We start from the raw sequence: 13088 nt of genomic DNA on the forward strand, positions 1-13088 counted from the left end.
TTATCTGACCACCAGATAACAGCTAAGGATGATGCTGACAGACATATTTCTCTGACTTTTGACTCATTGTGAATACAGTATATTGTCTGTGGAACCAGCCAGGCAATTCCTCAGACAAGAAGAGCGCCCAGGTGAGTCCCTGTGTCTGAAGTTCAGAGTGTCTGCTCAGTGGGCGTGGCCAGTCACATTTGTCTGTCTGCACATGGATGGGTATATTTTTAGGCACATTCAGTAGTTCACTAACCAGAACTCTATAAACATGATTATCTTCTTGTTTGGTAGCTACATTTTACATGTTGACTTGTCCTCAATGAGTCAGTAGTGCCCAATTATTGTCACAGGCTCCTCCCATTGTAAACTAATTTAAAATAATTACATTTACATTTACAGCACTTATCAGGCGGCCTTATCCAAAGCGACTTACAATCAGTAGTTACAGGGAAAGTCCCTCTGGGTTAAGTGTCTTGCTCAGGGAGCAAGAACCTGGGTTTGGATTTGAACCTGGTTCATAGGCGAGAGTATGTTACCCACAAGGCTACTACCAACCTACAAGATAAAGTTAAAAAACAAAACAGTCACACACTCCTATTCTGTACCCAATTTGGATATGAGTTACTATGTCTTAATGCAAAAATGTCGAGATTATTTTTCTTTATTTAGTTTGATAGATTCTGATGGTTTATTGAATAAGTTAAATGAGGCTGACACCCTACATCAATTCTCAGGACCACACTGTTTTCCATCCCATCCATTCATTCCCAGCTCAGAAATGAAAACTGGCACATATTTATACAGGCATCAGGCACTAGAATAAAAATGTGCAGAACATTCTCAGACAGACGGTGTCACCGTGACACTCTGGAGGTTTACATCCCGATGGATGGGTGGATTTGTGTTCATACCTGTGTGTGCGTGGCCATGAGTTAATCCGCGATTGATGTTAAGGGATTTGAAACAGACTCGTTGTCTCTCGAGAACCATTGGTCCAGATCTCAGTACCGATACGAACAGCTGCTGGGATGAAATGGAAAACTGACGCACACACGCGCTGGGGAGGAATGTGATTCTCTCATTAGCCCCTATCCTGCTGTGTGTGAGTGAGGCTGAGCTGTAAAGCTCCATTAGCGCTCATGTGTCTATCTTTTACTGATTCACACATCTTAGGGAGATTAAAAGATCATAATCTAGCTACCCAACAACCGCTTCTGGTGAAGTCAATTCAAAACCAGGCCACTGGACTCGGAACAAAATGCTCATTCGGTAAAGTATCCCTCATCCCAGTGTCTTTAGTCTGATCCTGTGGCTGACACAAGGAAATGGAGACTTCTGAGAATTACAGTGAGGACAAAGATTCCAGTCAAGGTCGTGCCAGCAGCTGCTGGGCTAACTGCATCTGGCTAAAGCCCATGATGCTCTGGGTTAAACCTCTGCTCACTCATGGAGCCGAATGCTATCCAATGTAAGAATGGAGATTTTGAAGCACAGATGCAAATGAGCAAGGGTCTGCCATGTACTCCATACAATAAAATATCCCTAAATAGACACACTTGGCTGGCTTTACTAGTTTACTAGGGTTAGGGTTAGTCCATGACGTAGTTTAGTTTGTATTGAATGGGTGGATGTGAATGGCTGGCAACTGTATAACTTATAAGGGTGATTGCTATTTAAAAACAATATATTTTTGCAATACAGATTTATAGGCTCCCTTTAGCTAAGTGTGTGGTCATTTTTTGTTGCTCGTACTTTTGTATCTGTGACCCTTAAAATACCTATGTGTATTCATTTGGGACAAATGACCCATAACAGGTTTACATCCAGAGCTTCCTCGTCCACCTTTGTTCTCTCCTTGTCCTGGTACCTTGTGGCCACCAGTGGGCGCAATGTCTACATCAGTCTGAGTGTGTGTGTGTGTGTGTGTGTGTGTGTGTTTATAAACCTGCCTCTTGTCCTTCTGTGCCAGTCTGTTGTGTGGTGGGTTAACCCTTGTGTTAATGGGTGTGTAACGATCTTGGTTTTGTTTGGCCCATGTGCCTCCTTTCTGTTACTGTATGTTATGAGCTAGTAAAAACAATGCTTGACAGACTTGACAATAATTATCTGATTATTAAAGACATTATGAAACACACAATTAGGTGTGTCAAAGAAAAAAAAAAATACTTTTTTTAACATGCAACTGGTCCTGTGATATGTATATTTAATTTAATGAATCAGGTACTGTGATAATAACATTTAATAACACATTTTCAAACTGTCAATTCGTTGTTTTTATTTTTTATCACCAAGATCTAATGAGATGTTACACCATCTGCCCTTCACACTGGTTAAGAGCAGATGAAGGGGCGTAGATCCCAGCATGGCATGTAATTGAACTTCCCATTACCTGAATCCCCAGAAAACTTAATTAGGACCATCAGTCTCATGCAAAGCATTCTCCTTGTCATAGCAGTTAGGTCATACACCAACATCCGAATGATTAAGGGAATGAACCATAGATTATATATTATAGGGTTGGTTTTCACCTTTATGGGGTTATAAATAGGACACCGAACCAAGCATAGCTTCAAAATATCGGTATCCCCCTATCCATGTCCTAGTGTAACATTCTGGACCATGAGTCTCATCATCTGCTGATGAATAAATGTAGGAGCTGGTCACGGATGCCAAGTGTCCATTAGGAAAATGTTCCTGGCAGAAGAACTGCAGAGGAAGCACAGACACTGTTTTATTACTCAAACGTGAGTCTTATTACTTACTTTTCCATCCCTCACCATATATGTAGCACTGCACAACAGAATTTATATATGGTCAGATTAATAATACCAGCAACAAAACATCAGGAAGAACTTTTTTTAAGGATATATATCAGACATGAATCATGTCTTTTGTTTTGTCCATGTTCAGAAACAGATTGTTGACCTTACACCAGTCCGTCAGGCTTTGCACCTCCTCTCTGTATACTGACTCATCGTTCATGCCGATGAGACCCACCATGATCGTGTCATCGGCGATCTTGATGATGCGGTTGGAGCTGTGCATCGCTGCACAGTCGTGGGTCAGCAGGGTGAACAGCATTGGACTGAGCACACAACCCTGAGGAACTCCAGTACTCAATGTGGTGGTGCTGGAGATACTGTTCCCGATCCGGACAGACTGAGGTCTCTCAGTCAGGAAGTCCAAGATCCAGTTGCAGAGGGAGTTGATCAGGCCCAGCTGTCCCTGTAACTACTGATTGTAAGTTGCTCTGGATAAAACGGCATCTGATAAATGGCATAAAAATATGTTGTTTTTTTAATTTTATGTTGAAACTGGGAGCTGTAGTTCATCTTCTGAGTCTGTCCAGCTCCTGTTGATCAGCTCCAGCTCAGTTACCCTCCTCTCCAGATATTCCACAAATATTTTCACTTGTGAAATATCACACGCAAAAGACTGATCAACATGGAAGACTGTGATGATACATAACATGATACATGACATCTGTTAACAAGTTCCGCCCACAATCTGTCAGATTAATGTGAAACTGAATTATTTATTTGTTCAAATGCATAATGCCTTAATATTTTAATCCATAAAATGTCATAACTGGACGATGGGGATCACCTCCTTCATGCTTCTCTCCTCATTCAGGAGAGCTGCTCCTGCACTGTGGGTGTGTGCATATTGGCAGGTCCTGGACCTGATTACAGTGCATTGCATCATCTGCCACTTTGTTTGGGCTTTCATTTGGGGCCCAATACAGATGCTGGAGGGTTCGATGTGCACTACGCTACACTTTTTTACACATTAGATTCTTCAAAATGGCATTCATCATTCATTCATCAAAGCTTTTGACTGGGAGCTTACCCTGTGGATAAGAAGTGGTTTTACGTCTGCATATTCACACGGTTCTATTTCTCCCATTCAGATTTTTTTTTCAATTTCAGAATAGACATGGACGTTTTAATTACTGTTAAGTCACATTGTTTTCATTTATGTGATTTTTTTGTATTCATTATTTACTTATTTTGTGTCCAGGGTATGCACTTGATGGTAAAAACCCTCAGTCTGTGAAAAAAAAAACACTTCAATATGTTCATATGACAGAGTTTGTCAAACATTCTTATTAAATAGTGATTAATGATTTAATGCTTTGCTTAGTAAATTGTCATGATGGTTGGACATGGTGAGGAAGGAGGACGCATACACATGATGTCACAAAACAGGAGTTTAAGACTGGGCTAAACATCACATAACAATGAACTAATGGCGAACAGACACGAACAGGGCAGCTTTATACAGGCAGGTACGGATGAAAACAATCAGGAACCATAATAGCACAGGACCAACATGAAACTCCGGTCTGAACCCCGGATCCGGAGTAGCCTCTTCCAGACTGGATCCTGACTTAAATGTATTGTGTGTGCACCACAAAGGTGTTGCATGTGTATTTATCTGGAAATGGATGAGACCCGAAGAGAGCACAGGAGATGCCCTCACAATCTGACCAATCTGGAATGCTTTTGCAAATATCACCAAGTCCTGAGGTGCTACATCAGAAGGTGCAGTTTACGGGCATGCACACTCTTTTACAACCATTCCTATCATATGTGCACGCTTTTTAATATACACTGTATATACCAATGTTAAAAGACTACAGAGAGTTCACACAGAGTTCACACTGAAATCTGTGTTAAATTTAACACTCAACAGACTTAAATGTGTAAAATGAAATCTATTTAGTGTTAAATCACTGTGTCTCCACCCCTTCCCAGGTAAAAAGTCATACCAGCCCCGCCTTAGCATGTACCCATCACCCTTAAGAAGATCTCATATGAAGATCAAGAGCTACCCCCTATCATGTAACGTCTGATTTTCAGGTTTTAGGTTTCTGACCCATGAGGCTGATTAGGTCCATCCAAAACCAGGTTTCCCTCAGGAGAAAACTCATCTACAAAGCGGGATTATCATCCAAAATCATGGGACGTCGTGGCCCCCGCCTTCATTCCAGATCTCAGCCCCTTTGAGCTTCAAAGCTAGGAGAAAATGAAAAGGAGAAGACAGAGACAGAGAGTGCATGTGTGAAGACGCCTGAGAATGGATGCAGTCACGTTATTTGCAACCTTCTCACTTCTTCTTGGGCTGTTTAAGAGTGAGTAGGCTGACAATTTTTTAAATTTGTGTTTGTATAATCCTCATGAACTGCAGCATGTGGAAATGCTCCTTTCTAACATCCATGGAGTTTGTTCCTCTCTTCTTCTGAACTTTCCTTTAAAGTGAGTCTAATGTTTAGTGCAGCTGTCAAGACATACATCTTAATGCTTTGCATGGAAATAAAAAAAAAAATGTATGTATGTATTTGTTTTATTTGTTATTTAGTGGGTGGTCATGTAGACCTCTGTCTGACCTCTTTCAAGATTTATTTGTTGCGTGCATAGTTATCCCAGTCCAAGTGTCAATCATCCTGGTGAGGAACTCTCTCTCTCTCTCTCTCTCTATATATATATATATATAGTATAACTATAATTAATAAATGATAACAAGCAACAAATAATGAACAACATGCATCTTAAAGTTCATCGCTTTTTTTGTCAGAACCCAACTTACAATATGTAATTAGCACCTTTACTTAAACCCAACTTTTACTTGTGAGAATGTTAAGTTAATTGTACAGAGGAACAATTCATTATGCTGAATGTATTCTTCTACCTTCATATTGTTGGTGACATTAACTCATGTATGATATTCGTCCTTTTGAGGGTCCACTATGTATATAGTGTGATGTCATAGAAAAGATCATATATATTCATCACAGAAACCGAAACAGTTCAGAAGAAGGAGTTCAATTATTGTGCTTATGACTTTTATTGCAAATTGCAGGATAACATCCTATGTGCGTTTGCAAGCCTCCTCTGATGTGCCCTTTGAACTTGAGAGTGCAGGAAGGACTGGATGCTTGACCGGTGATTGCTTGTGAAGGTTGATCTGATTGGACTGCTTCATGGACGTCCTCTTCTCAACCCCGCTGAAAATGGTTTTCTGTGCGATTTCATCTTAAATTTGCTACGGCCTGTGTTCCAATGTAATGAGTGCTTCTAATACAGAAACTGAAGGCCTGATAATCCACCCCTGCGAAAAGGGTGAAATTGTGTGCAATAATACTAATGCACATAATAAATGTAAGTTGGTGGAAAGGCCTTTTGAATCAGACATTGAACTAAAATTCTCTGTCCTATATCATTTAGTTTAGACGATTGACTGGCTTGAAATTGAACAAGATTTTTCTTAAAATGCTTGGTGGGTCACATTCTTGTCACAACAGCATGGTGCATGGAAGGCACAGCTTCAAAATTTGGGGGGCTTTATCACATAAAACAGGTACATGCATCAGAACAGGACCTACAGATTGAGGACATAACAGGGAAGCGATAAAAGAGGCCGATGTTAAAGCACTCACAACAGCTGCACACAGTCAGGATAACAACAAACCGAATCGCGGAGCCAGAGTGCCCCATCCGGAGTCAGTCCGGAGCCAGACAGTTCTGTATTTCTGTAACAGAACCCCCAATCAATGACCCATGTAGTCATTTCTCCATACCCTACAATTTCCCTTGATGGTTACACCCTGCCTACTGCACTTGGTGTCAGTCTCTAATCTATCAAGAGGTTCATATCGGTGGTCTGATGAAGGCCCAGAATATTAATGGGGTCACACGAATATTGTCACTTTCAGTGGCATCTCTTCTCAAACTGTGTGTTTCACTGAGGTGTAATTATTATTCTTATTATCCTCAGGGTTGTACAGTTAATATCCTCACAGTATTGACAGTGGATTAGGCACAAATAAATTGTTTCAATGTATGAGGATTAAAATTGCATTAGGAATAAACCTTCCTGAGTAAACTAGTAAAATTGGTCTTGTATTTTTATGTCTTTAATGATGGCGGTACTTACTCTCATTCAGAATTACTGTTTCGGTATTGCATCTTATAAAAAAAAAGAGTTTTTCGTTTTAAAGGTTTTACTGAGCTTCAAATTGTCACGTTTACAGTTTCATTCATTCTGCAGAGTGATCACACAGTTAGATAAAAAGCTACTGAATTTTATGGCTGAGAATAACACGTATAACTCTGATTCAAAAGAAATACTTAACACTTAAAAACTTCCAGTGGCAGATTCTAATTTGTGTTCTTGTTAATCACTGAACAATGTACATTGAAGTGTTTTCACAGTATTTCTCATGAAGTACTTTTGTATCAGAGCGTGAGAAGTTTGCCCTGACCAGTTGTGGCGGTGTTTGTACGATTACTTGTTGGTGGGACGGGTAGAAGGTGCTGTGTGATTTTAACCCTTGCTGCAGGGTTGACGGAGCACAGCTTCAGTTACAGAGATACAGAGACGCCTTGTTCCGACCCCGGACCCTCGCAGACGGACATTGTCCACATACCACAGAGATTAAGGGCACAGGCGTTCCATGATAAAGGAGCCCACCCAGCCCCCATGTTTGGGGTCTGTTTTATCACACCAGCCCAGCGTAACCACTGCCCTCTATCACGCGGTGTCATCCCATTCATCACCGGCAAGCCCATTCCTGTACCGGCCTCAGCGTGGCACGGGGGGGAACGGTTGTGTTTGTTTGCACAGAAGTGGAGAATTTTACTAATTCAAAGCTGAATTTCATGACGTTTTCATTTATTTCATTTCTTCTCTGAACTGGCCTCCTTCTGAAGAATTGCAGAGAGGGCTTCCATGTTACCAAGATGCACGTCCTGAATTTGTGGTCACTTAGTTTTTTCACAAACCAACGTCAAGCTCATTCTCCGGTACACTCGCTTCTCATAAAAAAGAAGAAAGGAACGCAGGATTATGAAGTCGTCGGCTCGGGATTTTCAACAAGCAGAATACGAAACAGAAGCGTGGGGGAAAAAACGTGAAACTAAACCCGGCGGAATGAGCCACACATTTGTGAAGGCGACAGAGCCCAGACAAAAGGCCTCTGGGTCTGTCTGGCTTAAATGAGGGTGACAACAGAAAACAACCGAAACAATAGAACTAACAGGGCTGATTGGGTCGGATTATGAAAACTCTGGATGAGGGTGTTTGATATAATAAATGCTGTAAATATTACGCGGAGGCGGTGCTGATGTTGATTGGTTACAGTACACGCCATCTTCCTCTGTTTGATTTCCAGGCGCTGAGACTGTCACCGTGAGCACCAGTAAAGCCAGCGTGGTGGCCCATGAGAACTCCAGTAGGTTGAGGCATGTGGCGAAAAAGAAAAAAGGTAGTGGGAGTGACAAAGGCCACTTTGCAACCATGTGATCTTTGCCCAACCTCTGCCTCTCAGATGCGGTACTGTCCTGTGAATTCAAGACGGAGAAGGACCCCCATCCTCGCATCGAGTGGAAGAAGAAGGGAAAAGACGTCGCCTTCGTTTATTTTGACGGCAAATTCAGAGGTGGCAGAACCTTCGTTTATTTACAGCATTACTTTACCCCATTATGCTCTCCTCGTGTCGGTGCGGGTTTCCACTGGGTCCCCCGGTTTCCGCCGTTGATATACGCTAGCTGGATTGGTGACCCTAACTTGACCGTAGGCACGAGCTTGTGAGTGAATGCTGTGTGTGTGCGGCCTTTGGTGGTCTGGGCGAGTATCAGGACTAAGTGGTAAAGGATAGTGAATGAGTTAGTACTTATAATTAGGGCTGTCAAAATTAACGTGTTAATCACGGCAATCGATTTGGAACATTTATTGCAACTGCATTTTGTTTACTCACACGTACCATCACACGTTTGATGCGCAGGGATCACAGGAGCAGCAACCAACAGCTGTTTCTTGCTCACTGATTCGCCAGCACATTCGAAGGGAAAATAGATCAATGGATTTGATTGGCTAGCACTTTTTTTTATTTATTTCTGCATGATGACCCACAATTCAGTTAGGCAGCATATAGCATTTGCAACTTGAACATATTTCTCACAGAGCCTTGTCATTGACTTAAATATGCGTTATAGCAAGCTTCAGTCTTAAGAATTCCTTATTGCAAAATGTGCAATGATTTAGATTTTTTTTTAATGTACTGTACGCTTTGTAAACAGTGTTTTTAGAGTTGAGACATTCTTTGTTTTCTCACATCCCACTATTTTTCTGTTCAGATGCTTATGCGAAACGAGCGTCGATTGATGGGGCGACTGTGACCCTCCAGAGTGTAACACAGAAAGACTCTGGGGTGTACCGCTGCGAGGTCACCGCCCGCTTGGACCATGTTCCCCTGGGAGAAGTCGACATCGCCCTTAATGTTTTGGGTATGTTTGGATGGGTTCTCATGCTCTGCTACACCAGCATTTACAGTCAGACATTCAGTAAACATTTACGGCCCTGTAATCAGAAGGTTGCCGGTTCAAATCCCGATCCGCCAAGGTGCCACTGAGTAAAGCACCGTCCCCACACACTGCTCCCCGGGCGCCTGTCATGACTGCCCACTGCTCAATCAAGGGGGATGGTTAAAATATTATATATAAAACATATTTTGTTGTGTCACCGTGTGCTGTGCTGCAGTGTTTCACAATGACAATCACTTCACTTTCCATTAGTAGTTTTTTGACTAACAAAGGTCATGTCATGACTGATTTGTGTATATTTTATTTAATAAAAGTGAAACAATTTTGTTTCTATTTTGATGTCTAGTATTTCACATTAATACAGCATTAAAAATCCAAAGTATCTCCATTTATACTGTAAATACCTGGATGGGACTAAAAGGTTGACGGTTAATCCATATTAAATTACTTGACAGAAAACAAGTTTACCAAAAGTGTTGTATTTAAGAGTTTGTGGCTGTAATGGTCGCTCGCTTGGCTAATAAGAAAACGTCTGGCAGTGTTTTGCTTGAAGGTCCAGAACATCTTGGGCCATGTGTTTTCTTTATTTTCATGACCATTTACATTGGTAGGTTCTGACTGAAGGCATCAAAACTATGAATGAACACATGCGGAGTTATTTACTTAACAAAAAGTGGAGACCTGGCCTCCACAGTCACCGGACCTGAACCCAATCCAGATGGTTTGGGGTGAGCTGGACCGCAGAGTGAAGGCAAAGGGGCCAACAAGTGCTAAACACCTCTGGGAACTCCTTCAAGACTGTTGGAAAACCATTTCAGGTGACGACCTCTTGAAGCTCATCGAGAGAATGCCAAGAGTGTGCAAAGCAGTAACCAGAGCAAAGAAACTAGAATATAAAACATGTTTTCAGTTATTTCACCTTTTTTTGTTAAGTACGTAACTCCACACGTGTTCATTCATAGTTTTGATGCCTTCAGTGAGAATCTACCAACGTAAATGGTCATGAAAATACAGAAAACACATTGAATGAGAAGATGTCCAAACCTTTGGCCTGTACTGTATATTTTGCAAGTAAAAATTTCCTTTTGGTCATGCCTCACTTTGGCGTTTCTGAAAGCGAGTTAATAATCGTCGCCATGAATCTTTTTAGTCCCCCCTCACACCCCGTCCTGCGAGATCCCCGCTACGGCGGTGAGCGGCCTGGCCGCCGAGCTGCACTGCAGAGACGAGCACAGCATCCCGGCCGCCACCTACAGCTGGTACAAAGACAACAGGCCCCTGACCTCCAGACCAGACGCCCACTACAGCCTGGACCCCCAGAAAGGCTCCCTGGTCTGCGCCTGCAATACGACACACACATACACACATACACACACACACACACACACGGAGCAGTGGAGGGGCAGAGGTGCTACTGAGCAAAGCACCGTCCCCACACACTGCTCCCCGGGCGCCTGTCATGGCTGCCCACTGCTCAGTCAGGATGATGGGTTAAATGCAGAGGACAATTTTCACTGTGCGCACCATGTGCTGTGCTGCTGTGTATCACATGTGACAATCACTTCACTTTACTGAATCACTTCACTTTACTGAATAACTTCACTTTACACACACACACACACACACACACACACACGCTGGCCGAGTTCGCGCGTGTTTTGGCGACTCTGATTTGTCTCATTTGTGTGTGGATCTGGGCAGAAATTTAAGACGGTGTCCAAGTTCGACGCGGGTCGGTACCGCTGCGAGTCCTCCAACGGGGTGGGAGCCCCGAAAAGCTGCGCGGGCCAGGACATGAAGGTCATAGAAAGTAGGTATCGGGGGGTGCGGGGCAGACTTCGTGGCGGCCACGGACCGCGGCACTCAGGGGGTCCCCGGTTCTCTCGTCGCAGTCGAGCTGAGCCTGAAGCTGCTCCTGGCGGCCGGGGGCGGCGCTGCGGGACTCCTGCTGCTGTGCTGTTTGGGGGGGTGCCTGTGCTACAGGAGGGGGTGCTGCTGCCGCCGCCGCCGCCGCCCGGCGCACGGTGAGCCCCGCATCTTCATCTTCATCAGGAGAGCTGGAAACCAGGCTGTTTCATTATTGTGTTTTTTTTTTTTTTATTCTGACAGAGGAGAAGAGAAGAGGGTAAGTGTTGATTTTTTACTAAGAATCAGAATCAGAATATATATATATATATATATATATATATATATATATATATATATACACACACACACACACACACACACACACACACACACACACACACACACACACACACATACACACACACACTGAATATAAATATATGCACGAATGTACGTAGGTCAACTATGGGGACATTCAAACATTTCCCAGCGTTCACTATTTTAGATGTTTACGGTATTTTATAAATTGGAACAAATGAAAACAGAAATTCTCATGACAGTTGTGGTGCCATAATAAATAGTCAATAACGACGTTCCAAAATTACTTTGAGTACCAGATACCCAAGTAGTTTAATTGTATTTGCTTTACTAAGTTCACTGCTGAAGGGCCGTCTAACAATCAATGAAGCTTTTAAAGTGTCAGACGTCCCTCCACTGGAACCCTGATAACGTATGTAGATATTCCATCATTAACAGCTACTTCCAGCGCCCACAGTCATTTACAACATGAACTATTTCCCCTGATAACCCAAACTTTAGAATACTTGTGTACAATGTGTGGATCCATACAGTAAATGTATTCCTGTTAAATATGAAGTCAGGGGCTTGGGATGTATGGGACATTTGTGTGCAGTTACATGTGTGAGGACCTTTTTAACTTTTTTCCCAATTTTAGCAACCAAAACATCTATAGCCCTCCTCCACAGGAAGTGAGTACAGTACTTTTACCTTTACGTTCTTACATAGGTCATAAGAGAGGATACTGATATTCAATGCAATATATACAGGTCAAATGTTTGGACTCCTTCTCATTCAATGTGTTTTCTGTATTTTCATGACCATTTACTTTCGTAGATTCTCACTGAAGGCATCAAAACTATGAATGAACACATGTGGAGGTGAAATAACTGAAAACATGTTTTATATTCTAGTTTCTTTGCTCTGATTACTGCTTTGCACACACTTGGCATTCTTTCGATGAGCTTCAAGAGGTCATCTCCTGAAATGGTTTTCCAACAGTCTTGAAGGAGTTCCCAGAGGTGTTTAGCACTTGTTGGCCCCTTTGCCTTCACTCTGCGGTCCAGCTCACCTCTCGATAGGGTTCAGTGAAGGCCAGGTCTCCGCTTTTTGTTAAGTACATAACTGCACATGTGTTCATTCATAGTTTAGATGCCTTCAGTGAGAATCTACCAACGTAAATGGTCATGAGAATAAAGAAAACACATTGAACAAGAAGGTGTGTCCAAACCTTTGTACTGTATGTACATGTACTGTATATAATGTGCAGGTATGATGAATGGACTATTTCTGCCCTCTTTTCCGCAGCCACGAAACTACAGACACACCAAATCCTTCATGTTGTAGATGAACTGCACCATCGTCCATGGCAGTGCAGGGACCAGGGACTCACAGCCACTTCCTACTTACTTTATATAAGCCTTTTATGCACAAACATTCCTGTCTATTGATGGAGGAATATGTACACAATGTATATTTAACTACTGAAAGTGCATGGATGGAAGTGTTGTAAGTGCTCCTGTCCATTTGTATGAGAAAAAAAAAATTAAAAACCAGACCAAACCAGTGACGTTTTGCCATTTATTTTACACACAGTACACTGCAGAAAGAAGATTTTATGCATCTGCA

The 13088-nt window shown here is 42.3% G+C and overlaps 1 protein-coding gene across 2 annotated transcripts; it reads left to right on the forward strand.

The window, feature by feature from the left end:
* Positions 1 to 5062: 5062 nt before the first annotated feature.
* On the forward strand, positions 5063 to 12783 carry jam2b (junctional adhesion molecule 2b). 2 transcript variants are annotated; one of them, XM_028991872.1, is made up of 9 exons: positions 5063 to 5125; positions 8165 to 8224; positions 8321 to 8431; positions 9129 to 9278; positions 10465 to 10646; positions 11016 to 11338; positions 11424 to 11439; positions 12118 to 12151; positions 12768 to 12783. In XM_028991872.1, the coding sequence occupies exons 1-8, from the start codon at positions 5071 to 5073 to the stop codon at positions 12133 to 12135; spliced, it is 915 nt and encodes a 304-aa protein (XP_028847705.1). In that variant the 5' UTR covers positions 5063 to 5070; the 3' UTR covers positions 12136 to 12151; positions 12768 to 12783. The 2 variants fall into 2 exon arrangements, with proteins under 2 accessions (XP_028847705.1, XP_028847706.1); XM_028991873.1 differs by lacking the exon at positions 12768 to 12783 and having other exon boundaries at positions 11016 to 11124; positions 11207 to 11338; positions 12118 to 12273.
* The last annotated feature ends 305 nt before the right edge of the window (positions 12784 to 13088 follow it).

This window comes from Denticeps clupeoides, chromosome 9, assembly GCF_900700375.1.
Source record: "Denticeps clupeoides chromosome 9, fDenClu1.1, whole genome shotgun sequence".
NCBI lineage: Eukaryota > Metazoa > Chordata > Actinopteri > Clupeiformes > Denticipitidae > Denticeps > Denticeps clupeoides.